General features: G+C 46.0%; 2 protein-coding genes across 4 annotated transcripts in view; one reads left to right on the forward strand and one right to left on the reverse strand.

Moving 5' to 3' along the window:
• Window positions 1-877: 877 nt before the first annotated feature.
• Nelfa (negative elongation factor complex member A) lies at window positions 878-21,172 on the forward strand. Its single transcript, XM_050140794.1, has 11 exons — window positions 878-1,260; window positions 11,414-11,585; window positions 12,730-12,891; window positions 15,530-15,619; window positions 17,025-17,155; window positions 17,241-17,310; window positions 17,683-17,771; window positions 18,459-18,570; window positions 19,382-19,665; window positions 19,819-19,918; window positions 20,017-21,172. The coding sequence occupies exons 1-11, from the start codon at window positions 1,051-1,053 to the stop codon at window positions 20,199-20,201; spliced, it is 1,605 nt and encodes a 534-aa protein (XP_049996751.1). The 5' UTR covers window positions 878-1,050; the 3' UTR covers window positions 20,202-21,172.
• Window positions 21,173-21,310: 138 nt separating this feature from the next.
• Window positions 21,311-24,432, reverse strand: part of Nsd2 (nuclear receptor binding SET domain protein 2) — a 71,344-nt gene continuing 68,222 nt past the window's right edge. For all 3 annotated transcript variants that reach the window (XM_050140790.1, XM_050140791.1, XM_050140789.1), the window contains one exon: window positions 21,311-24,230. In XM_050140790.1, the coding sequence (XP_049996747.1) occupies window positions 23,959-24,230 (272 nt within the window). In that variant the 3' untranslated portion in view covers window positions 21,311-23,958. The remainder of the gene's footprint in view (window positions 24,231-24,432) is intronic.

A 24,432-nucleotide genomic window follows, 5' to 3' on the forward strand; every position in this document is an offset into this window, starting at 1 on the left:
TCTTAACCACTGAGCCATCTCTCCAGCCCCTATTATTATTATTATTATTATTATTATTATTATTATTATTATTGATTTTCGAGACAGGGTTTCTCTGTAGTTTTTTGGTGCCTGTCCTGGAACTAGCTCTTGTAGACCAGGCTGGCCTCGAACTCACAAAGATCCTCCTGCCTCTGCCTCCCGAGTGCTGGGATTAAAGGCGTGCGCCACCACTGGCCAGCATTTGCTGTTTATTATTGAAGGAAGTCAGGATAGGAACTCAAACAAGGCAGGATCCTGGAGGCAGGAGCTGATGCAGAGGCTATAGCGGGGTGCTGCTTACTGGCTTGCTCAGCCAGCTTTCCTATAGAACCCAGGGATTGCCCCACCCACAAGGGGGCTGGGTCCTCCCCCATTGATCATTAATTGAGAAAATGCCTTACAAAGCTGAATCTCAAGGAGGCATTTCCTCAACGGAGGCTCCTTCTTCTGGTATGTCTAGTTTATGTCAAGTGGACACACAACACCAGCAGTCCCCGACCCCTAGTCAATTCACAAACACATCACTCTTAAGCCACAGCCCTTCCTTTCTCATTCATCCCCAAGATCCAATTTTATATAAAAATATAAATAACTTTAAAAGTCCCATCGCAGCACTGCCTGCAGGATGGGCAAGGGGAAGAGGCTGCGAAGCGAGGCTGTGAGAAACGAGGCCAGCAGCCTTTGCAGACCTGCGCCCATTAAGCAGCGGACGTGAAACAGAACGCTAACCCTCGTCTCTGGAGCACCTCGACCGCGCACGGATGCTACCGACTACGTCATTGCCCGGCTCCCGCCTGGGCGCCGCCATGATGCTGTACGGAAACTCACAAGTCTCCTTCCCGAGCCTAATCGCTCATTCTCTCGCGCCTCCGCTAGAAGCCTCGGGAGGGCGCGGCCGTCCGCCACTGCGCTTGTCCGGTGCTCGAGGCCCCGCCCCGCGCCCATGGGCGCCGCCATGTTGGGGGTCCTCGCTGGGGACACGTAGTCGTCCGCGTAAGATGCCGGCTCGCGCGCGCCTCTGCCGCCAAGATGGCGTCCATGCGGGAGAGCGACACGGGCCTGTGGCTGCACAACAAGCTGGGCGCCACGGACGAGCTGTGGGCGCCGCCCAGCATCGCGTCCCTGCTCACCGCCGCGGTCATCGATAACATACGCCTCTGCTTCCACCGCCTCTCCTCGGCTGTGAAACTCAAGCTGCTCCTCGGGACGCTGCATCTTCCGCGCCGCACGGTGGACGAGGTGAGGGCGCGGGCCGGAGCGCAGCTCCCGCCTCCAGCCGGCACCGGCGCCTTGCCTTTCCTTGTTCCCGCTGGCCGCGCGCATCTCCGGGTGGGCGCCGCCGGGCCTCCCCACCCGGCCCGACGCCGTAGTGCCTTCCCCCGCTGGACGCTGTCTGCGGGCGGGGTTCGTGGACCCAAGGTCCGAACCGCCCTCAGCCGAGTCGGCCCGGAGCGGAGCTCTGGACGCCGCAGTTCCGAAGCTACCCCTTGGTTTGGGGCTCTTAGTGTAACTTTTCAAGGGACTGCTGACCTTAATTTTGTTGCTTTTGCTTCACGGAGTGTCAGTCTGCTTAGCTTCTTCTAGTCTGTCGTCTCTTTCAGTGCATTCTTACTCCACGTTGCATCTCTGTGCAAAATATACGATGCCTTGCAAACATATACACAAATGATATGTGTCCAGGGTGGCCTCGTACTTGGTATCCTCCTGCATCACTATTTGGAGGGCTGGGATTGTAGAGCTGGGCCACCACATCGAAGCACCCTAGTTTTTAAACATTTCTGGTTACTGTTCTATCATTAAGGTTGGTTTTGGTCTTTGTTGCGCCATAAACCAAAGCTACGTGTTTTTTCAGTTTATCAAATACTAATCGCTAAACGACCCACTCGTTATCCCTCCATACAAGAGAACAAGGGTGGATTCTCTATAGCCCGTCCATGCTTCCTTCTCTCTTCCCCACAAGAGCAATCCCCACATCTGTCTATCTATGCAGGATTGTCGATTGTGTGTACATTCCTAGCACGAGTATTTAGTTTTGCATCATTTGAACTTAGAATGGCAACATGTTGCCATGTTCCATACAAAATTTCGGGCTTGTGTGGGTGTGTCTTCTGCCGTGAGACACCTGGACAGATCCATCCAAGTCGCTGCAGTTTGATTTCCGTGCATTATGGTCGTCCGTTTTCCGAGCACACCGCGTATGGATGATTAGGTTGTGTCTAGTGTTTTCGTTGGTGTTTTTGTTTCATGTTAACTTGTTCTGTTGTGACTGGCACCAGCTTTACATGTTCAGGTGATTGAGAGCGCGCAGTTTTCTAGACGTGGAATTGTAGGTGTAAGCAGGATTATGGCAAGCGGGCTTTTCCAAGTGATATTGTCAAATAATGCTAAAATACGTAGGACAAGTAAATGTAGATATTCCTTGATGTTTGGTTGAATATTGCCATCGCTTATTTTTCTGTTTGGCTTTCTTTTTTGTGAGTTGTTCAGGTTTTTTTTTTTTTTCATGATTGTCTATTTTTCTTGACTTGTCGCTTTGGAGGAATATTCTTTTTAATAAATGCTGGCTACTGTCTTTGTTTGGTGACATGCTACAGCTGTTTCCCAGCTGTGGCTTAGCTTTTGGGATGAAGCTCTTGGTTCTTAGCCAATTGGTGATTGTCTCTCCTTCCCTGTGGTCTTGTTAGCAATGTGCTGTGAACCTCCTCCTCTCATGGACCAGGACGGGTGCTTTGTGGAGCTGAGAGTTCTGCAGTGTGGTTATGGAAAGGTTCAGCACCACCTGCAGACTGTCTCTGCTGTATTGTTGCTTCTGCTGTGGGTGTTTGAGCTTTTTTTTTTTTTTAAAGTCATTTCTATGTTGTGCTAATAATGTGTTAGCTACTTACTGTCACTTTATTGTTAGTGTGTCTTGATGTGTGACATGTTTTTAACAAAATCTCAATTGTTCAATTTTATCAATAAAGAGTCTGGAGCCAGATGCTGGGGTGAAAGCCTCCTAGCCCAGAGAGGCGGAGAAAGCTGACCTTCCTCCTCATCTGACATCCCAGAAGCCTTTCTCCAAGCCCTCTCAAAATCTCTCTTCCAACTGAATGCCCCTCCCTCCTATTTCCTGTGCCTCTCTGTCTGTCCTCCTGACTCTTTCTTACTCTCTATGGTTTCTTTTTCTTTTTTTTCGATTTTTTTTTAATTTATTGATTTTGATTGAGCTCTACATTTTTCTCTGCTTCCCTCCCCACTTCAAACCTCCCCCAAGGTCCACATGCTCCCAGTTTACTCAGGAGATCTTGCCTTTTTCTACTTTCTACTTCCCATGTAGATTATATCTATTTAAGTCTCTCTTAGTGTCCTCATTGTTGTCTAAGTTCTCTGGGATTATGGTTTGTAGGCTGGCTTTCTTTGCCTTATGTTTAAAAACCACTTATGAGTGAGTATATGTGATAATTGTCTTTCTGTGTCTGGGTCCTCACTCAAAATAATGTTCTCTAGCTCCATCCATTTTCCTGCAAAATTCAAGATGTCGTTATTTTTTTCTGCTGTGTAGTACTCCATTGTATAAATTTACCACATTTTCCTAATCCAGATTCTTCAACAGAGGGGCATTTAGGTTGTTTCCAGGTTTTGGCTATGACAAACAAAGCTGCATTGAACATAACTGAGCACATGTCCTTGTGGCACGATTGAGCATCCTTTGGATATATACCCCAAAGTGGTATTACTGGGTCTTGAGGAAGGCTGTTTCCTAATTTTCTGAGAAATCGCCACACTGACATGCAAAGGGATTGTACCAGCTTGCATTCCCACCAGTAATGCAGAAGTGTTCCCTTTTCCCCACAACCTCTCCAGCATAAGTTGTCATCAGTATTTTTTTTTTAGTATAATAAATGGTTATTTATTTAGGGGTAGATTCACAGATCACCATCCGCTGCACGAATTGGGAAACAGCAGCCGGAAGAGTGCAAACACTCTACATCAGCGTTTAAAGTATAAGAGGCCACCCCCCCAGTACATTTGTAACTGAAAGGCCTCTGGCTGAAGGCTGGCTGAAGGAGTTCCTGCAGCAGTTGGTTTTGTTTCGGTGGGTGCAACTAATTTGCTTGGGTTGGAGTTTTCCTTCTAGTACTTTCTGTAGGGCTGGATTTGTGGATAGGTAAATTTAGTTATGTCATGGAATAACTCGTTTTCTCTATCTATGGTGGTCATCAGTATTTTTGATCTTCGCCATTCTTAGAGATGTAAGATGGAATCTCAGCGTTGTTTTGATTTGCATTTCTCTGATGACTAAGGATGTTGAACATTTCCTTAAGTGTCTTTCAGCCATTTTAGATTCCTTTGTTGGGAGTTCTCTATTTTGGTCTGTATTCCATTTTCTTATTGGATTATTTGTTCTTTTGATGACCAATTTCTTGAGTTTTTTGTATATTTTAGAGATCAGACCTCTGTCTGATGTGGGGCTAGTGAAGATCTTTTCCCATTCTGTAGGCTGTTGTTTTGTCTTGTTGACCATGTCCTTTGCTTTACAGAAGCCTTTTAGTTTCAGGAGGTCCAATTTATTAATTGTTTTTCTCAGTGTCTGTGCTTATGAGGTTATATTTAGGAAGTGGTCTCCTCTGCCAAAGTGTTCAAGTATACTTCCCATTTTCTCTTCTATAAGGTTCAATTTTTCTGACTTTATGTTGAGGTCTTTGATCCATTTGAACTTGAGTTTTGTGCATGATGATAGATATGGGTCTATTTTCATTCTTCTACATGTTGATATCCAGTATGCCAGCACCATTTGCTAAATAAGCTATCTTGTTTTTCCATTTGATATTTTTTTGCTTCTTTGTCAATAATCAGGAGTTTGAAGTTGTATGGATTAATATCCGGGTCTNATATTTTTTGCTTCTTTGTCAAAAATCAGGTGTTCAAAGATGTGTGGGTTGATACCCGGGTCTTCTATTCGGTTCCATTGGTCCTCCTATCTGTTCTTATGCCAGTACCAGGCTGTTTTCAGTACTGTAGCTCTGTAGTAGAGTTTGAAGTCAGGGGTTGTGATGCCTCCAGAACATATGTACAGGATTGTTTTGGCTATCTTGGGGTTTTTGCTTTTCCATAGGAAGTTGAGTACCGTTCTTTCGAGGTCTGTGAAGACTCTCTGTGGTGTCTTAATAATTCTATGTTCCCTTCCTGTCAACTGGTTGCTTGCTCTACCTCTTGACCTGTGGTTGACTTTATTTAATCCTATTTACAATATTCAAGCAGAAAGCTTGAATTAAAGGTGTGTGCTAGGGCTTAGCCGCACCACAACTAGCAACAGGTTTTTCCAGTAAATAACGCAAACTCAGGGCTCAGAGTGTGATCAAATATCCTGCAGCAGTGACTACAGGGTGAAGCCTCACCTCACCTCAGGAGTGGCTTCAGCTCTTCTTAACCCCTAGCACTTGGATCAGTCTGTCTCTTTGTGTTTACATGTTCGTTCATGTGAGCACATCTGTGAAAGTATAAGTGCATATGTGCATTTGGAGGCCAGAGTCCAGATTAGGTGTCTGCATCAGTTGCCCCACAGCATACTCCTGGGCTCTTCCTGTCTCCCTCCACCTCTTTAGTGCTGGATTATAGCTGTGTACCCACTGAGCCAGGCTCTTCTGTGGGCATGGGGATCTGAACGCAGACTCAGACTTGGCTTCGCAAGTACTCTACCAGCTGAGCCAGGCTCTCAGCTCACAGGGTAAATAGTCTTAATAGCTTAGAACTTTGCTGGGTGGTGGTGGCACAAGACTTTAATCCCAGCACTTGGGAGGCAGAGGCAGGCAGAGCTCTGAGTTTGAGACCAGCCTGGTCTATAGAGCAAGATTCAGGACAGCCAGGACTGCAAAGAGAAGCTGTATTGAAAAACACACATACACACAAACACACACACACACACATATATTAGTCTTGTAACTTAGATAGAGGTTTGGGCAGTTATTTAGAACCATCATTAAGTTCTATGATTTGCCTGTATTCATATATTTCATAATTTATGTGCTGATGATATATAGAAATACGTTAGGTAAGAAGTCTGAATAGCACCTGGGCTGAGATCGTCTTCTTTTTGTTGATGGTGGTTTTGTCTTTTGAGACAGGATCTCTCTACATAGTCATGACTATCCTGGAACTCACTCTGTAGACCAGGCCAGCCTGGAACTCCCAGAGATCCGCCTGCCTCTGCCTCCTGAGTGCTGGGATTAAAGGCAAACACCTGGCTCTGGGCGGAGATCTTATTGTGACTGTTCTCTGTGTAACTGGCATTTGTTTTTTCTTCTTATCCTACTGTTATCATTATCTACTGTACTGTTGATCTCCCCATTGTAGCTCCTGAATTTGCCTCTTCTTCCATATCAGCTGTTGCATTGTATATTTTAGGTTCATGTTAATAGGTGTGCATAATTTGGTAGTTGTTGCCGTTACCTTGTGAACTGAGGAGAAGGTGGAGATCTGAGTATTTGCCAATGTTTTTCCTTAGGTCTTTTAAAAATAAGTGTTCATAAAGATTATCTCCCCTTATTTTTTAATTTTTATTACATTTATTTATTATGTTGCACACTTTATATGTGGAGGTCACAGAATACCTTGTGGGAGTAGGTTTTTTTCCAAAGATTGAACTCTGCTTAGTGGGAAGTGTCTTTACTTACTGCTACGCTGTCTCGCTGGCCCTTAGGTCCTTTATGTTTGTTTGTTTTTAATAACAGAGACTCACTGTGCAGCCATGATGGGCCTGGAACTCACAAAGCTCCATCTGTCTCTGTCTCCTGTGTGCTAGAATTAAAGAAATGAACCACCATGTCTGGCCTTTGTCACAGTTTTTATCTGGCATTAATACTAGCTTAGTTATCTTTTTTTCTTGGTGTGAGTGTTGGGGTGATTTGAATGAGGATGTCCCTCATAGGCTCTGGGATTTGAATACTTGGCTCCCAGTTAGTAGCACAGTTTTGGGAAGCTTAGGAGGGGTGGCCTTCCTAGAAGAAGTATGCCACTGCGGGTGGGGTGAGCTTTAAGATTTTAAAGACTTTGACCATTTCAGGTTCGTTCTTTGTCATTGTGGTTGAGGATGTGAACACAACACTTAGCTGTGCTCCAGCCACGTGTTTTCTGTTTGCTGCCGCTCCTCCCTGCCATGGTGGACTTTAATACTGGAATCCTAAAGCCAAGTAAATTCTTCTGTAAATTGCCTCGGTCATGATGTTCATCACAACAATAGAAAAGTAACTAATATATTGTTTTCATAGTTTGATTTCTATCACTGTAATAAGATACCATAACCAGGGCTGGAGAGATGGCTCACTGGTAAGGGTACTGGCTGCTCTTCCAGAGGTCCTGAGTTCAACTCCCAGCACCCACATGGTGGTTCACAACCATCTGTAATGAGATCTGGGGTCCTCTTCTGGCCTGCAGTGATACATGCAGTCAGAACACTCTACAATAATAAATGAATGAATGAATGATTCTTTAAAAAGATACCATAACTAAAAACTACTTAGGGGGTCACTTATTTCAGCTAGAGTTTATAAAGTCTATCATGGAGGGAACTCTTCAGGAACTCCTGAGGGTCTCGTCTTTAGAGCAGATGCAAACACAGGAAAACAAGTTGTTTTGCTCAGAGCAGCTGCAAGCATAACAAGTTGTTTACAGGAAATTCAGGGTCTGGGGTTTTCAACCAGTTTTATCAAAGAGAAAGGCATTTCAGTGAATCAGTGAGGGATGCAGAATTAGTTGGAGTTGCTAACACCTTAATCTGTGGCTGGGAAGTAAGGACACCTTGTGTAAGCCTGCAGATGATTGCAGAGACAACAGAAACTGACTTGATGGTGCTGGAGTGAATTTAAAGGCCTCGAGGAATGGGAAGTGCCTGGATAGGAAGGTACTCTGTAGCAGGCTTTCTTGAATTGCCAACCAGCTCCCAAATCAGAGACTTCTCATCAGTTATGAATGCTCAGCCTTATCTTATGCTTGTCCCTCTTATAACTACCATTTCTCTTCATCTACATTTTGCCTTGGGGCTTTTTACCTCTCTTCCTCTTCCCCTCCCTCTCTCCCTCTGTCCCCTCCCTCCCTCCCTTCCTCCCTCCCTCCCTCTTGTCTGTCTGTTCTACTTTTCTTGCTTCTTTCTTGTCTGGGGGCTGGCTGGCTGACTGGCCTGTGTGTCTCTCTCTCCCTCATTCTCTCCAAGCCTAGATTTTTCCTATTTTTCTCTCTGCTCTCCAGCCCTTCTTATCCTTCTCCTGCTTAGCTGTTGGCCATTTAGGTTTTTATTAGACCAATCAGGTGGCTTAGGCAGGCAAGGTGAAAAAAGTGCAACACATCTTTACATAGTTAAACAAATACAGCATAAACAAATGTAACACATCTTTACATAGTTAAACAAATACAGCATAAATGAATGTAACACATCTTTTCATTGTTAACAAAGGCAGTGTAAACAAGTGTAACACACCTTTTCACAGTTAAAATATTCCTCAGCATAAACAAACGCAACACATCTTTATATAGTTAAAATAATCCACAACAGCAAGGCACTTATTTCTAAGACTATAGAAATGACAAACATCTGGCTGCCTGGATTCCTCTGCAGTGTTGGGGAGTTCATCCTCGGTCAATAGGCTTAGAATATCTGACAGACTTTTCTGTGCAACAAGAAATTTGAAGGACTGACCTACCTTGTCTTGGCAAAGTTTAGCAGTCATTTCCTGTATGTCCTACTTGTCCAGTTTTTACAGCATACTGTCAGCAGTTGAGGCAAGCCAGTTTCTTGCCTAGAGGCTAACTTTGCCACAATGAAAGCGAACTCCATATGGAGGTTCTTTGTTGCCCATCATCCTTTTCTGAAGTAAAGTGGGGCTGCTAGAACAGATGTATTTTGCTGTCATGAAAAGCCTTAGGCTATAAACGTCTTAGATGCCATATTCCATAAATCTCTGAAATGTTTGAACATCACTTATCTAAAAATATATATTTGACCTTGAAACATGCCTAACATGACTACAAGTTTGATTCTTATAAATGACTAACTGCTAACCTGCCTTTTTTAACTGTACATCACATATTCACATCAGTGGCATAAACACAATACCCTAAACAAAAGTAGTAACATGCATACAGCATAACAAAATATTTTAAAATTTGTATTACTATACCAAAATTCATACCAATGTAAAATATTTGAGGTTAATAGTTGTCTTTTTACCCTGTATTCCTCTAACCCCCCTACACAATGACAAACATCCATAACCCACTAAACGACCAAAGATCACCCACCCTACCTATTGGGAATGTGGGTGTTGTGTTCTCTTGACTGCTTCCTTTTGTCTGAGGATGGTGAGATCTACAGGGGACCCTGAGGAAATTGAGGTAAAGGTCAACTCCTGGGGAATGTAGCTGTAACTTTTGTTGTCCAGTCTTAGAACTGTTCAGCATATATGTCACCTGTCATGTGTTTTTTCTTGATTTACTTCTTTATGTCTGTAGCCAAAATTTTCAGGAGGCCTACCCAGACCAAACCTGATCTCTATTAATCTTGAAGGAATCCACAGCCTTTTATTTCTCATGAAAACAAAAGCATAATGTCTTCCCCAACACAATACATTTTCTGAATTCCATTTTAAAGTTAAGGTATCCCTAAAGTATCTTGTAAACATGCTTTTCTGTCCTGCCTGGTCCTGCAGCTACTTTTAAGAGTCACTCAGAGGTATATTACAAACCTTTTTGCATATTTTCACACTTACTGCTTACTAACTCTTGCATGTTGTTAACCCATTCCTGTTAATCTTTATTTTGTCATGTGGCTTCATCATTACCTGTTCTCTAGTACACCTGTCGGACTCCGTACTTCTCCCTGTATCTCTGATTGGATTTCCCACCTGGCTCTGTTCTGCTTTGCTGTAGGCCAAAGGCTCTTTATTAGCTAATGGTATTAAACATCCTCACAGCACAGAGGGGATCCTACAGCATATCTAGGCCGTTTTAATTCAGCAGTCCCTTTCACAATCCCTTGACTCAGCATCTGTGGTTCACTCAGCAGCATTCAAAAAAGTCAGTCAACATCATAGGAACCAGACTCTATTTCCCACTTTTATGTGCCTGTTAGTTACTTTACTCTCTGTTTAAAGACTTTATTATTATTTTAAAGATTTAGTTATTATGTATACAGTGTCCTGGCTGCAGGTCAGAAGAGGGCACCAGACCTCATTACAGATGGTTGTGAGCCACCATGTGGGTGTTGGGAATTGAACTCGGACCTCTAGTAGAACAACAGTCAGTGCTCTTAACTTCTGATCCATTTTGCACACTTAAACACACTGTAACCGATTTAGAGGTTTTTCTTCCATCTGACTGTATACCAAACCTTAAGCTACTGCTGTGTTGCCCTGGTGACTGGCTCTGCTCCTTCCTCAGGTCCATTACAGCCAGCCACCCCAACCCTGGGGTGTTGGTTCCTGGGACTGTGGCATGTGATTTTACTTAGCTTGTTGGTTCTGCAGAGCCTCTTAAAGGAGCCGTATCCTCTTTTTCTTCTCTCCTCCCCCCCCCCCTCTCTCTTCAGCTTTCTCAGGCCCTGTGTGGAAATTTGGGCCCCATGTTGGAACACTAAGTGTAACAGGCTTTGGGGCCACCAACCAGCTCCTAAATCATGACCCAGAGACTTATTATGAATACTCAGCCTTATCTTATGCTTGTCCCACTAGCTCTTACAACTTCAGTTAACCTGTTTCTCTTCATCTATGTCTTGCCTTAGGGTTTTTTACCTTTTTTTTTCTTTTTTTGCCAAAAAGAACAAAACTTTTATTCAAAAAACGGTGAACATTAGGGTTAAAATTCTCAGCACCCAACCAGGAAACTGGCCCCCTCAGAGGCCTGGAGGCTCCCACTGCAGACTTCAGGAAGGGGGGGGGGCTGAAGGGTGCTCAAAGGGGTTTTTGCCTTTCTTGTGCATGTCCTACTTCCCTGGTTATCCCATGTCTGGCTAGCTGATGCATCCTTCTCTTTCTCCCTTGTTCTCTTCTCTCTTCTCCTTTTCTCCTGAGCCTAGATTCCTCCTCTTATTCTCTCTGCTTGCCAGTCCCACCTATCCCTCTTCTGCCTAGCTATTGGCTGCTCAGCTTTTCAGATCAATCAGGTGCCTTAGCCGAAGTGAAATAGCAACACATCTTTACATCATTAAACAAATGCAGCATATACAGAAGTAACACAGTTACACAGTTAAAGTCATATTCCACAACAGGTTGTCACAGTGATTACTGTCACAGGCCACCCAGAGGCCACAGTGTGAAAGTGGGTAGATTCGTGGCAGGAGGCATTTGAAGCTGTTGCTGTTCCAGGAGGGTAAGCGGGGCTGGTAACTTTTATAGAATGTAATTGGCATCTTCTGTCTTGGCAGATGAAGGGCGCTCTGATGGATATTATCCAACTGGCCACCCTGGACTCAGACCCCTGGGTCCTTATGGTTGCTGACATTCTGAAATCCTTTCCTGACACGGGCTCACTGAATCTAGACCTTGAGGAGCAGAACCCCAATGTTCAAGACATCCTAGGAGAACTTAGAGAAAAAGGCAAGTAGTCTGGCTTTATTTTACAATGGGAAGAAGTGGGTCTCACTTTAGAAATTGGGTTGTCCATATCACACTGTAGGTGTGGCGTGCAGTGGCTCCTCAGACAGGGGCTCTCCTTCCTCATGCTGCAGTCTGACTTCACAGCCCTGTTTCCACTGCATGCTACGGCTGCCTTCAGATGACTCATCCCTGGTGTACTTGCTGTCTCTCCGTAAGCTCCATGAGGGTTGAACGCTGCAAGTTAATGTCTTCAGAACCTAAAACATTCTCTGTCCTACATAACAAATATGGAATCATAAATAAAAATCAACAAATAAGCTGCTAGAATCTGAGGTGTTTTTAGAGAAGCGACAGTAGGAGTCTCCACACCTCTGGTGCATTCTCCTTCTTGGGAAAATAAAGGCTTGAGTCTACACACGCTTGTGAGGCCCTCGTACGTTTTGGGGTTTTGATTTTTATTTGCAGTCTAGGAACACTGGCCTGCACAGGTCACACATCCCCGTTGCTGGGGTAGCTGACTCTCCTGGGAGCAGAAGGATGAAGCAACTTCTGAATCTGCTTCTCTTGTGATGTAACTGACTGGGGCAACTCTTTGGGGTTTTTCAGGCTCTGACCTCTTGGTGAGCACACTGAATCAGGGGCACACATGGGTAGTTTTTAAGACGGTAGTTGAGCAGTGTCTAGGGTGACCAACCACTGGTGCTCTGTAGTCAAAGGAGGGGGGCTTTCCTGGTGTTGAGGCTGCCCTGTCGTTAGGACAGGGCACTGCTCTCCATGCCGCTATACACAGTGTGCTGTGGCTCCTGCAGCCCTGCAGTCCCAGGCTTGTAGTTGACATAACTGAGGAACCCTTGTCGGCTAGCATTTCTTGTTTTTAAAACGTCCCTGGAGAGTCTGATGAGCCTCCCTCTAGGGTGGCAGGCCTATCATTTGTTCCTGACCCACTTGGATGATCTTGGGTTCTAGAAATGGTGGGACTGGAATGGTGGGAACCACAGGGGGTTGAAACCAAAGCAGAAAGCTGCCATGCCTATAAAATGAAACCTACATGGAGCCGTTGGCATGTGAGCTGTGAGGGTCACAAACAGCCTGAGCTCCCTGGTGCAAGGGCTCTGACTTCCTGTGACACTCTGGCTTTCCACAGTGGGTGAGTGTGAGGCGTCTGCCATGCTACCACTGGAGTGCCAGTACCTGAACAAGAATGCCCTGACCACCCTTGCCGGGCCTCTCACCCCACCAGTGAAACATTTCCAGTTGAAGCGGAAGCCCAAGAGTGCCACTCTGCGGGCAGAGCTGCTACAGAAGTGTGAGTACCTGGGTTACAGTCCTGCTCTTTCTCTGTGCTATCCTGAAAGAGCGTAGCTTGTCTTTTCTGTGTTAGATCACTGTTGTTTAGAAACACGCATTCAAGACCTCAGGGTTTTTAAGTGTGGTGCCTGTAATCTCACAAAGTAGAATCTGCTGGCCAAGACGGGATGCGAGACTGCTGCTTGTGTCCTGACCTGGTGTCTATTATAGAAGAGGTTGAAGGATTTCATTAAGTGCTTTCCTAAATCATGTCTTACAACGGTTTGTGTAGAAGGCACTTACTTGCTGGAGAAAGTGTCCTTTAGCTAAATAACATTAAAGTATGGGTTTTAAGCCAGGTGTATTGAGTACCTGGGTCACAGCTTTTTGAGATACTGAGGCAGAAAGATCACTTGAGCTCAGACTGTGACAGGGTTTCTCTTTTATAGCTCTGGCTGTCCTGGAACTAGCTCTATAGACCAGCCTGGCCTTGAACTCAAGAGATCTGCTTCTGCCTCCTGAGTGCTGGAATTAAAGGTGTAGGCCACCATACCCAGCTCAAAACCTCATTTTAGCAAAACAATACAAACAAAAGCCAAACGAAAAGGATTAAAAATAAAAAACATAAATTTCCATAAACTGTAGCCTTGGCTGTCCTGAAACTTACTTTGTAGGCCAGGCTGGCCTCAGATTCACTGATATCTACCTGCCTCTGCCTCCTGAGTGCTGGGATTCAAGGTGTGTGCCACCACCGCCCGGGTCATAAATGTGCAGTTAACATTTACTAAGGTTTGTAAATAGCTCTGTTTTTTTGTTTTGTTTTGGGAATACAGTCTCACTGGGTAGCCTAAGCTGGCTTGAGTTCTACCTTCTCCTGCCTCAGCCTCCTAGAGTGTTGGGATCACAGAGCTACACCAAGCCCAGCAAATATGGTTTGGAGAAATCTGAGAAGAGCCTGGAGCCGGCTGTGTCAGTTGGCTCCGGTCTGTGCTGCCTGGTAGCTGTGGGGCAGGCCAACTGAGCTGCTCTGAAAGGTCTCTGCTGTCGACAGTCAGCAGCACGGCCACTGCCTTTGGTCTAACCCTGCAGCTTTCCCGAGCCACTGGAGGATAATCTGTTTCTTTCTCAGACTTATGTAGAACTCTGTGAGGCCTGGGCCTGCTGTAAAGATGGCTGCGGGACCTGTGAGAGATACCAGCCTCTCTCAGGCTCCAGGTTTCTTGGGGTGCAACAGGTGGCTGTGATGTTTCTGCAGCCACTTAAATGCAAATTTCCGAACACAGTCTCAGCTGCATTTAAGCTTGTGTCAAGCTACTCCATGAACTGGGGAGGTTTAGACACATATGCTTACAACTGACGGGTTTATTGTTTGATATTGTTTTATTACGGCTCTGATCAATTCCTTTTCTTTAACATTCAGCTCTTTCACAGTTGGCTTCACTCTGTATTAATGGAAGAATCTATCTTGCTGCGATCTCAAGTGCCCCGTCAGTGGTATTTTCTTGGCTTAGGTCATCACTTTAGAAAGCCAGTGCAGTTAAGAGGGAAATTTAATATTTTCTGTTAAGGGACACAAGAAGAGAAAACACGCCTGCTATACTAGCCCTGGTGTTAGTCCTTCCATGACCACAAGAGTCCCTGGTGAATGGAGCAGAGTTGGGCAGGGGTCTGAGAGTCCACAGATGAAGACAGGCAGCCAAGTCAGGGCCATCCCAGGGGAAAGACTTTTCTGTTTTCTGTCCATCTGTTGCTGCCAGGATCTGTCCCAAAACAAGCTTTGTTTACCAGAGCAAAGGGAAGGCCTCAGCGAGTGCGGTGCTCTCCCTTTTGGAGGAGATGTAGTGGAAATTAAGTTGGTCTTAACTAACTGTTGCCCCATCAGTGTATCCTCAGAAACACCTAGAAACAGGCACCCAGGGTGAGACTTGGCACCCCAGAAGCCATGCGGTGAGCAGTTGGCCACTTCCTTCTTTCCCGCCAAGGAAACCAAAGCCCACACATGCTGTAGCCCACGTCTCCTGTCACCAATCTCCATTCTGTTTCATCTTGCTACCCTGGGAACGGTGATGAAAATAAAAGAAAAATAATTTTGTTGTTGTTGTTGTATTTTTGAGCCAGGGTTTCTCTGAATAGGTAGCCTTGACTGCCCAGAACTTGTTCTGTAGACCAGGCTGGTCTCAAACTCAGATCCGCCTGCCTCTGCCTCCTGAGTGCTGGGATTAAAGGTGTGTGCCACCATGCCCAGTGAAAAATAGACTTCTTAGAAGCTCTTAGTAGCAAAAAATTTCCACTAATTCTTCACTTAATGTTAGATTATCTGAGTAGGTAGGTAATGATTTGTGTTACAAATCACCAGGAAATATCCTTCCTTCCTTCCTTCCTCCCTTCCTCCTTTTTTACAAATCACCAGGAAATATCCTTTCTTCCTTCCTTCTTTTTTACAAATCACCAGGAAATATCCTTCCTTCCTTCCTCCTTTTTTTTTTTTAAAGGAATAATCACTGTAAGGTCAGTGGCATTACTGACTGCATTCCTGCTGGGTTATACAAAGAAGTTACCTTGGGTATTTTTATGAATCACTTTTGTTGAGGTTACTTTATGGGCTGAGAGGCCCTATGATCTAAGAGACCCTTGACCCTGTGGCTTTTTGTACACAGCCACTGAGACAGCCCAGCAGCTGAAGAGAAGTGCCGGGGTGCCGTTCCACGCTAAGGGCCGGGGGCTGCTCCGCAAGATGGACACGACAAGTAAGGCTTCGTGTGTGTTCTGAGGCCAGTGCTGTGGTTGCCTGCCAGGCAGGGTGACTTGATGGGAAAGGTATGAGTCAGACATGAGTCCTGAGGGAGGTGGCCGTGTGTGGTGAGCCAGCAGCAGCCCAGCTGGAGGAACATTTGCTGCTGCTCTGTCACTTGTAGCTGCCTTCCTGGGTGTAACAGGTGTAACAGCTGGCTGGCTAGGCTAAGCGCTCAGGGCAAGTTTCCAAGATGGAGGGTCACACAGCAGTTTGGCTCTTCATGCATGTGCCTGTATGAATGTCTGCTTTGCAGACTCCTCGAACCATGTCCAGCGCCCAGCAGTCAGGACAGCTGTAGAATGAGGTTCATCTGGTGTCTTGGCATACCAAGTTCCCATAACCCAAAGCAGACATAGAGCTAGTAATGGAGAGTCTATAGTATGGGTCACCATTCTGCCATTATTACTGCAGGGCAGGGCTCTTCCCTTGCTGCCGTTTGTTGCCACAGCATAGGCTCCACCTTGCTTTCCTTGTCCCTGAGGACAGGCACTGCAGAAACTTTTCTTTAAAGGGGAAGTCTGACGATCACTATATGTCCATTTTTGACAACCAGCTTGTAGCACAAGGCTTCCTAGGTGATGACAAATGTATATAGGTATACATAGGTGTCGTCACTTTTCTGGGCAGAGATGATAGCTGGATAGTTCTTGTCCTAGAAGGTCTGGAGGTCTCTGGTGTCATAGACAGCTGTTATCTTCCATTACTCCAGCCTTCCCAGAAAGGATATGTATGAGTCATGAACTTCCAGAGTTTCAAGCCTGGGTCTTCCCAGCAGACCTTCAGAGATGTCGTTAGGTTTGTAGGGTCTGAACCAGTGACCATGGCAAAAACAGTCTGAGTGGGTTGTTTAATTGGTTTTCTAAAAATTATTTTATTGTATTTGTATGGGTGCTTTGTCTGGATATGTCTGCACCTGTATGCAGTGCTGTTGGAGACCAGAAGGGTGCACCAGATACCCTGGGACTGGAGCTGGCAGTGGGGCTGGGAGTTGAACCTCTAGGAGAATGCTTTTAACCACTGAGCCATTGCTCCAGCCCCAAGTTTGGTTTGTTTGTTTTGTTTTTTCGAGACAGGGTTTTTCTGTGTAGCTTGAGCTGTTCTGAAACTCACTCTGTGGACCAGGCTGGCCTTGAACTCAGAAATATGCCTGCCTCTGCCTCTTGAGTGCTAGGAATTAAAGGCATGTGCCACCACCCTTGGCCCAGCCTCAAGTTCTGTTTAGCCTGGGATGAAATATACAAAACACAAAATGTGATAGGCGAGACTAATTTGTATGCTTTCCCCAAGGCAGAAGCAGCCTTGTTTAACCACCTGTGCTCAAAAGTTGCTCTTTCCGTTGACATCAGTCTTTTCTGTAGCCCCTCTCAAAGGCATCCCAAAGCAAGCCCCCTTCAGAAGTCCCACCACACCCAGCGTCTTCAGTCCCTCTGGGAACCGGACCCCAATACCACCTTCGAGGACACCACTGCAGAAAGAAAGGGGTGTGAAGGTGGGACATCCCTTTTCATCACTGGCAAGGCCAAATCCTGATTCTTCGCTCTATAATTAAGTATGGAATGTACTTGTTTTGGCAGCTACTGGATATTTCTGAGTTGAATACGGTCGGTGCTGGCCGAGAGGCAAAGAGGAGGAGGAAGACTTTAGGTGTGTACGGGGGCATTTCAAGTCTGGAGGGAGGTTAGAGCACTGTAGCCTAGTGCGCTATGCTTGGTTCTGCCTGAGTAGTATCTTGGTGCTTTGGGGTTTCCTTCTGGGTCCAATATGCCTGAGTGCTTTATCTTACCACAGTGGTAATGGGACTTTTCCCAGGAGTCCTTTTTCTTTGTGGGGGTGGGGGGTGGGGGTGGAGAGAGGGAATGGCTTTTGAGACAAGGTCTTACACTGTAGTCCAGGCTGGCCTCAAGCTTGTAATTTTCCAAGTGTTAGGATTACATTTATTCTCTGCAGAGACCAGGGGACACTTGTGACCTCTGAACTGGAGCTGGGTCACTAACCAACTCTCTTTATTATTGGTAGACACAGAAGTGGTGGAAAAGCCCACCAAGGAAGAGACAGTTGTTGAAAATGCCACTCCTGACTATGCTGCTGGCCTGGTGTCCACACAGGTAGGGCTTCCATGCAGTGCAGCCATGGACACTTTCAACTGTCAAAATAATATACTCCACCTTGTCCTGATTGCTAGCCGCTAAGCTGTGTTCTGTAAAAGTGTACATGGATGCAGGTATGTATGTATGTGTATGTGAGTGGCAAAGGGAGCCAGAGCCTAACTTGGGCATCAGCCACGTGTTTGGAATGAATACCTGCTTTATACTGAAATTACTGCCTGGGCTGTCTTCATACCTCTGTGCCTCATTTTCCTCTCTGTCCTGTGGGTATAGTCCCCAGTGCCCTGGACACCAGGTCTTGTATGTAGGTGAGTCAGCCAGCACAGCTCTTCCCCCGAGGCTGTCTGTGGAAATAGAAATAGGTTTTCAGAGCCATAGGTACAGAGGTTGCATGTGTAGAGGCAGTGTGGCCCTGTTGCATGGTATGGTCTCTGCCTCTGAGGTCACTGCATTGCTGAACTTATTTCTCCAGGTATCAGTTTGGGACCATGGGGTAGTAGCCATGGCTTAAGTTTGGAGTCCAGCATCATTAAAACCAGGGACCTATGGCCTGGAGAAGCCACTGTCCCTGTCCTGGGGATATGAGTCGTCCTGCTCCATTGATGGGCAAGGGCTGATGGAGGCTGTCTGGGAGGTAAATTAAAACCCTGAGATCTGCCTGAAGGGATCATGGCCTCTGTCTTCCAGAAACTTGGGTCTTTGAATAGTGAGCCAGCACTTCCCTCCACAAGTTATCTGCCCTCTACCCCCAGTGTGGTACCTGCCTCATCATACATCCCCAGCTCTGAGACTCCCCCAGGTGAGTAGCCTGCAGTATGCTAAGCCCACACAAGGGCTTGCCCTAGCATGCACACCTAGGAAGTAGCCTTGCACACGTGGTGCTGCTCAGCATTAAGGCACCTGTCTCATTGGCTCTTGCTCTCAGGCAGCGTGGAGGGAACTCCTCCTGGCCAAGAAATACGCCCTAAGTCCTGTTTTGAGTGCATGAGTGGCTGCCAAAACTGCCACTTTTGGCACCTTGATCTCTGGATGGGTGGGGTCATGAGGATTGTTTCTTCCCTGATGAAGGATACTGCAGAGGGGATAATTCCTTCAGGGTCAGACACAAGCTTTGGTTAGTCAGCTGTTCACGGGAGAGGGAGGCTGGTTCCATTGGGCTCAGCTTAGTCTATTCATTAGTAGGTTGAGGGTCATCTAAGAAACCCTGCTGAGCAAAAAGAGTGCTAGGCTTGGGGGAATTGCTTTCCGGTGCCTTGTAACCAGCACCCAGTTTATAGGGAACTCGTCATAGGTCAGGAGCTAACCAGAGTCCTGGATAACTTTATCTCTGGATCTATAAATGCCTGAGGACGTAGGTTCTGCCCTGCTGGGTAGTAGTGCACAAGGCACATGTCCCTAGCTGCGATGACCAGCAAGGGTTTCTGGTCAGCAGTGATTGGAGCAAGACAGAGCAGGCCGGTATGGGACACAGTTGCTGTCAGAACCTGGAAGATTTGAGTTGAGCCTATTGTCTCCAGAATATGATGTCTGGAGCAGACAGCCTGGAGACTGGGATGAGGTATACTCCTTTTCCTGAATAACTCTCCTTAGTAAATCTGCTCTGCCTGCAGCCCCTCCATCCCGGGAAGCCAGCCGACCCCCTGAGGAGCCCAATGCTCCAAGTCCTACACTGCCAGCTCAATTTAAACAAAGAGCACCTATGTATAACAGTGGCCTGAGCCCAGCTACGCCAACACCTGCAACACCTACCTCGCCTCTGACACCTACTACCCCCCCAGCTGCCACCCCCACTTCTCAGACACCCCCAGTGGCCATGGTGGCCCCACAGACCCAGGCACCTGCCCCTGCCCCTGCCCCTGTTCAGCAGCAACCTAAGAAGAACCTGTCTCTCACGGTAAGTACCCTGTCAGGTTTCATAGCCATTACGTGGATGGCTGTGTAGCTTTGCCTGTTTGCAGCAGGGGGTGGGGACTGTTGTTATGGGATGAGCCTGGCAGGGCCAGTGGGTGGGCCCAGCAGCCCCCACACCCACATCCTTTCTTTACAGAGAGAACAGATGTTTGCTGCCCAGGAGATGTTCAAGACAGCAAACAAGGTCACTCGGCCAGAGAAGGCCCTCATCCTGGGCTTCATGGCTGGCTCTCGAGGTGCGTCTGTGCTACTAGCCTGGGGAGGTGCCCCCCATGGGGTGGGGGATGGGTTCCTTGGCCCCAGGCACCAGTCCAGCAGCTCCTGCTCCCTACAGAGAACCCATGCCCGGAGCAGGGGGATGTGATCCAGATCAAGCTCAGCGAGCACACAGAGGATCTGCCCAAGGCAGACGGCCAGGGCAGTACCACCATGCTAGTGGACACAGTGTTCGAGATGAACTACGCCACAGGCCAGTGGACACGCTTCAAGAAGTACAAGCCCATGACCAATGTGTCCTAAGTGCCATTTCTGCTGCTGACCTGCATCAGGCCAGAAGACAAGCTTTGCTGGCTATGCTAAGTGACCTGAGCAGATACCGAAGGATGTGTTCCACCCCAATACCTGCCATCCACAGTCTACTGGGCCCCAAGCTGTTTTAAGTTTTAGGTCATTTCTCTGGGGAGTTTAGGCTTTTTTTTTTTTTAATAATGGGTTTTTTGTGTGCTTAAGATACATTTTTTTTGATTCAATATTACACTTTAAATGCTAAACCAAAAAAGTTACAACTTCATTTTAGTGCCTGCTAGACTTTTACCTTTTTTATTTTTTCTTTAAAAACTTGCACTGGCTGAGAGGACTTTCTCTGCTTGTGCATGCCTTCCCTCACAAGGCTGAGGGGACCAAAGGTGACACCCGACAGGCTATGGTGTGAGGGGGGCTATAACCAGCCTCAATGCCACTGCCTGCCAGGGATTTGTATATGTCTTTTGTACAGTTGTAAACATTTCAAACCTGTCTCGTACCTATTTTCATTGTAAAATTATATGAGTATTAAAGTTTAGTTTTTCTAAAGAAAGCCCACAGAGCTATGTTTCAAGCTAGCTTGACTCCCTGCTCTGAAACCAAACCCCTTCCTATACAACTGTCAGAATCCCAGGGGAGAAGAAGCAGGGCTGGGAGATAACAAGACTACCTGGGAAAAAACAAACAAACAAACAAACAAGAAAAACAACAACAACAAAAAAACCAGGTAGGTAATGGGCAAGGCAGCCTTGGGGGTAGAGTGAGGCAGCAACAGCACTGAGAAATGGGCCAAAACCTACTGCCTTGAATTCATAGCACACAGGAAGCTGGAGGAGTCAAACACAGTCCCGTATAAAAGAAGTATGAGAAAAAGGCCTTTAAAGTTTTTTAATAAAAAAATACTTAATACAGTTTTCCAAACACAACTTTCCACTTTAAATGCTATTTTCCCCCAACTGGTAATTCTTGTCTATATTTCAATATTACTTCCCCCCTCCCTCCCAAACTTCAAGTTTTTAAGCCTTCACTATCAGATCTGGTGACAGTACCCAGCATTCCTAAAAGGAACCTGACTTTATATTGTATGAAGTTTAGACACCAATAGGCACATTTAAACTTAAATTTAATTTCTGATAGGTCATTTCACATCTCAACAGGATATGGGGGCACCATGATACATATGGACACAGCGTTTATTCTACTGACTAACAGTCATCAGCTACACTCTTTTGTAGACAAGAGATATTTGGCAACTGACAGTTGTTTGCATTAACTTTAATCAAAACATTTTTATCTTTAATTCTTGAAAATAAGGTAGCTCTGGAAGATGGGCACTTCACACATCGTGCTACAGGTATCACTTGGAAATCATCAGAAATGCCAACCTGAGTGTGCCTGCCTGGGACCCAGGAGTCCTAGGTGCTAGTGCCAGGAAATTCCTCAGGAGCTAGCACTGGAATCCTTGTCACTCTGAGATACACTGCCTTACAGGTGCTTAGGTTTAAATGCTATAGTTCCACATTCTCTTAGACCAATGCTGGTGTGGACACTGGCTTTGCACCCCTGGGCTGCTGCCACCCTGCAGAGGCACACACACACATAGGTGTGTACTGGTTAGGGAACAGCTAGCTGGTTTTTGGATACTGAAGGTGCCTGAGGAACATGGAATCTGGGCAGGTTTCATTTGGTTTGCTTCACATTAAAGAAAACAACTGGAACTGATGGTCAGAAAGTCACACATCTTTCAGGCTCATCAGAGCACCTGGCACATCCTGAGTCACAGCTGGCCCTGTGGCTGGTCCTTCTGTGGGAAAGGCTATCACCCCAGGGGGTTACTTTACTCAGCTTTGTATATTGGTCTTCGGTTGGTTTTCAGAGTTAGTGTTATTTACTCATTAATACTTTTTGGGAAGATAAGTTGTTTAAAAAGTTCACAATATTTCCTTCAGAAAGATGATAAATAGTTACTTGGAACCAAAATTCCCAAGATTTACTTAACATTAAAAAAGAAAGTTAATCTGATCCCCCACAATGTGCTGCAAAACCAATTCTGATGCTCTTTTGTAGAAGCTGGTGGACAACTAACAAGATGGGCCCCCAGGGGGTCCCTGGAGCCTAGGGGCTGTGTGCATGTGAAGAGGCTGTCTGGCCTATCACACCAGCCTTCTAAACGTAGGGCACAGATGACAAATTTATGAGCCAATCTAATATTTTTAGGACAGTCTGAGCCAGGTTAAGTTCTAAACTGAAAAATGTTCCTTGTCTCATCTGCTCAAACAGATGTCACCAGAGGTTACTAGGCTTGTGCCTGTGGAAGCCAAGCCATAGGCTGCCTGCAAAGCTGCTTTAACTTTTGGGGGACTACTACTAGAGAAGGGCAAAGGGGTGGTCATGACATGCTAGGCTTGCAAGTGTCATGGCTGACACACAACCCTGACTATTAAGAATGGTCAATCCTGTTCTAAATGGCGATTGCAGTTCTCCAAGGAAGGCAGCAGGACAACAGTAGCAAACCCTGCTAGGGACTTAATGGATAGGAGTTTAAGCTTTTTTGCTTTGTGGCTTTTCTAAAACCAATTTCTGCTGCATTGCTTACACCTTCCCTCCCAATGGAATGCATGAGGTCTCCTTTCTCAGTGTCCAAGTTCTCCAGGGCCAAGATATACTCCTGAGAAGACAGAAGGAAGCCTGCCAAAGAATCTAATAGCCCTTGGGCTGGGCTTTTAGAGAAATTTAAATATCATTAGGGAAACAGGTACCATCAGACCTGTCTACCATGAGACCATGTGGTGCCCTGGTGGAAAGAGAGAGCAAGGAAGCTTGGGCCCAGCGAACAGACATACAGAGGAGAGCACATCAGCAAGCATTAGCCTAGGCTCCAGGCTGTGTGCCTTGTGTCCTCCGTGCTCGCTCAATACTTCACATCTGTCTGACAAATACATTTTAGCTGGTAATAATATGAAACAATTTTAGCAAAAGTATATTGGGAATAAATGCCAGAAACAGAAAAACCAATTGAAGAAAATATACAAGGTTTTCCCCCAAATGTTGGTCCAAGAATGTGGGTTCAGAAGACATTAGAGAAAACAGCCACAACGAAGGCAACTGCACTGCTCCACAGGACACACTGCCATCACTAGTTGTCAAGTCCACACAAAGAAAAGTCATGAGAGGAATCTTGCAACACCACAACCACTCAAAGTGCAAACAGCACTTTGAGGGAAAAATTCACATTAGTATGAAGAACATAGGCTGTTTCAAAAGAGTAAAATAATGATCAATCCTGATTAGGAAGTAGCACAGGGCCTGAGTCCTAGTCTGTCCTGAGTGGGGTATGTGAGTAGAAGCCTGAACCGTCAGGATAGAGCTAATAGTGACCTTTAGAAAATTCTATTCTATATGTTTTGGGTAAGATAAAAGCATTTCACATGCCAGTTAATCTTCAATCATAACTTTAATCTAAAATAAAAATGGGAGGGCACCTTGACGTTGGGTCTCAGATTCAAGTGTAGCGGTGATGCTGCGTAGTAAGGCTTGTTTGTCCTGGACCGCTGAGTGTGCAGCTGACAAGCATCAGTGCAGACGCAGCACAGCTGCTGAGGATGGCTCAGTGGTAGAAGGTGCTCCTTCCCACCCAAGGAGGCCTATATATGTCATAGCATTATGAGCTGGGTCCTTGGGGCAAGTGCCGTGCTTGCCTTCCCATTACAAGCAGGGTTGGCTATCCCATGCCTCCCCTGGATCTGACCAAGCGCTATTTGCCTTCTGTGACTCTTCGCCAACACCGTCTTCTCTTCCTCTTCCCCTTTGACTTCAGTGATTCTGGAAACGGTTTCTCAGTCTTGGTACTTCTTGCAGATTCTGCCCTCAAGTCATGCTCAGAGCAGTAGGATTGCCCATCCTGGGTGGAACGGAAGGCAGTCCCGTCTTGGTGTTCCTTACAGAATGAGTTGGGGCACAGGTGGCAAAATGAGGTAGAAGGTTTGCCACATACATCACAGTGATGCCAAGGACATTCCCACTTCCCTGCAAAACAAAATACACCATTAGCAAACAAGCTTTAACATTTTCAGGGCTTGAAAAGTGTTGGGTGGGATTGGGCCCAGAAGGAACTCAAGCATGTGGTCTTGTACTAAGTTAATATCCACAAAGTATGTTTCCCTTGACTTAGTCATCTTCTGCTTGAGTTGCTTGTACCAACATACCTAACTAGAATTACTTTTAAAAC

Source organism: Alexandromys fortis, unplaced genomic scaffold, assembly GCF_014885135.2.
Source record: "Alexandromys fortis isolate MF-2015 unplaced genomic scaffold, M_Fortis_MF-2015_v1.1 scaffold_7, whole genome shotgun sequence".
NCBI classification, from domain to species: Eukaryota; Metazoa; Chordata; class Mammalia; order Rodentia; family Cricetidae; genus Alexandromys; species Alexandromys fortis.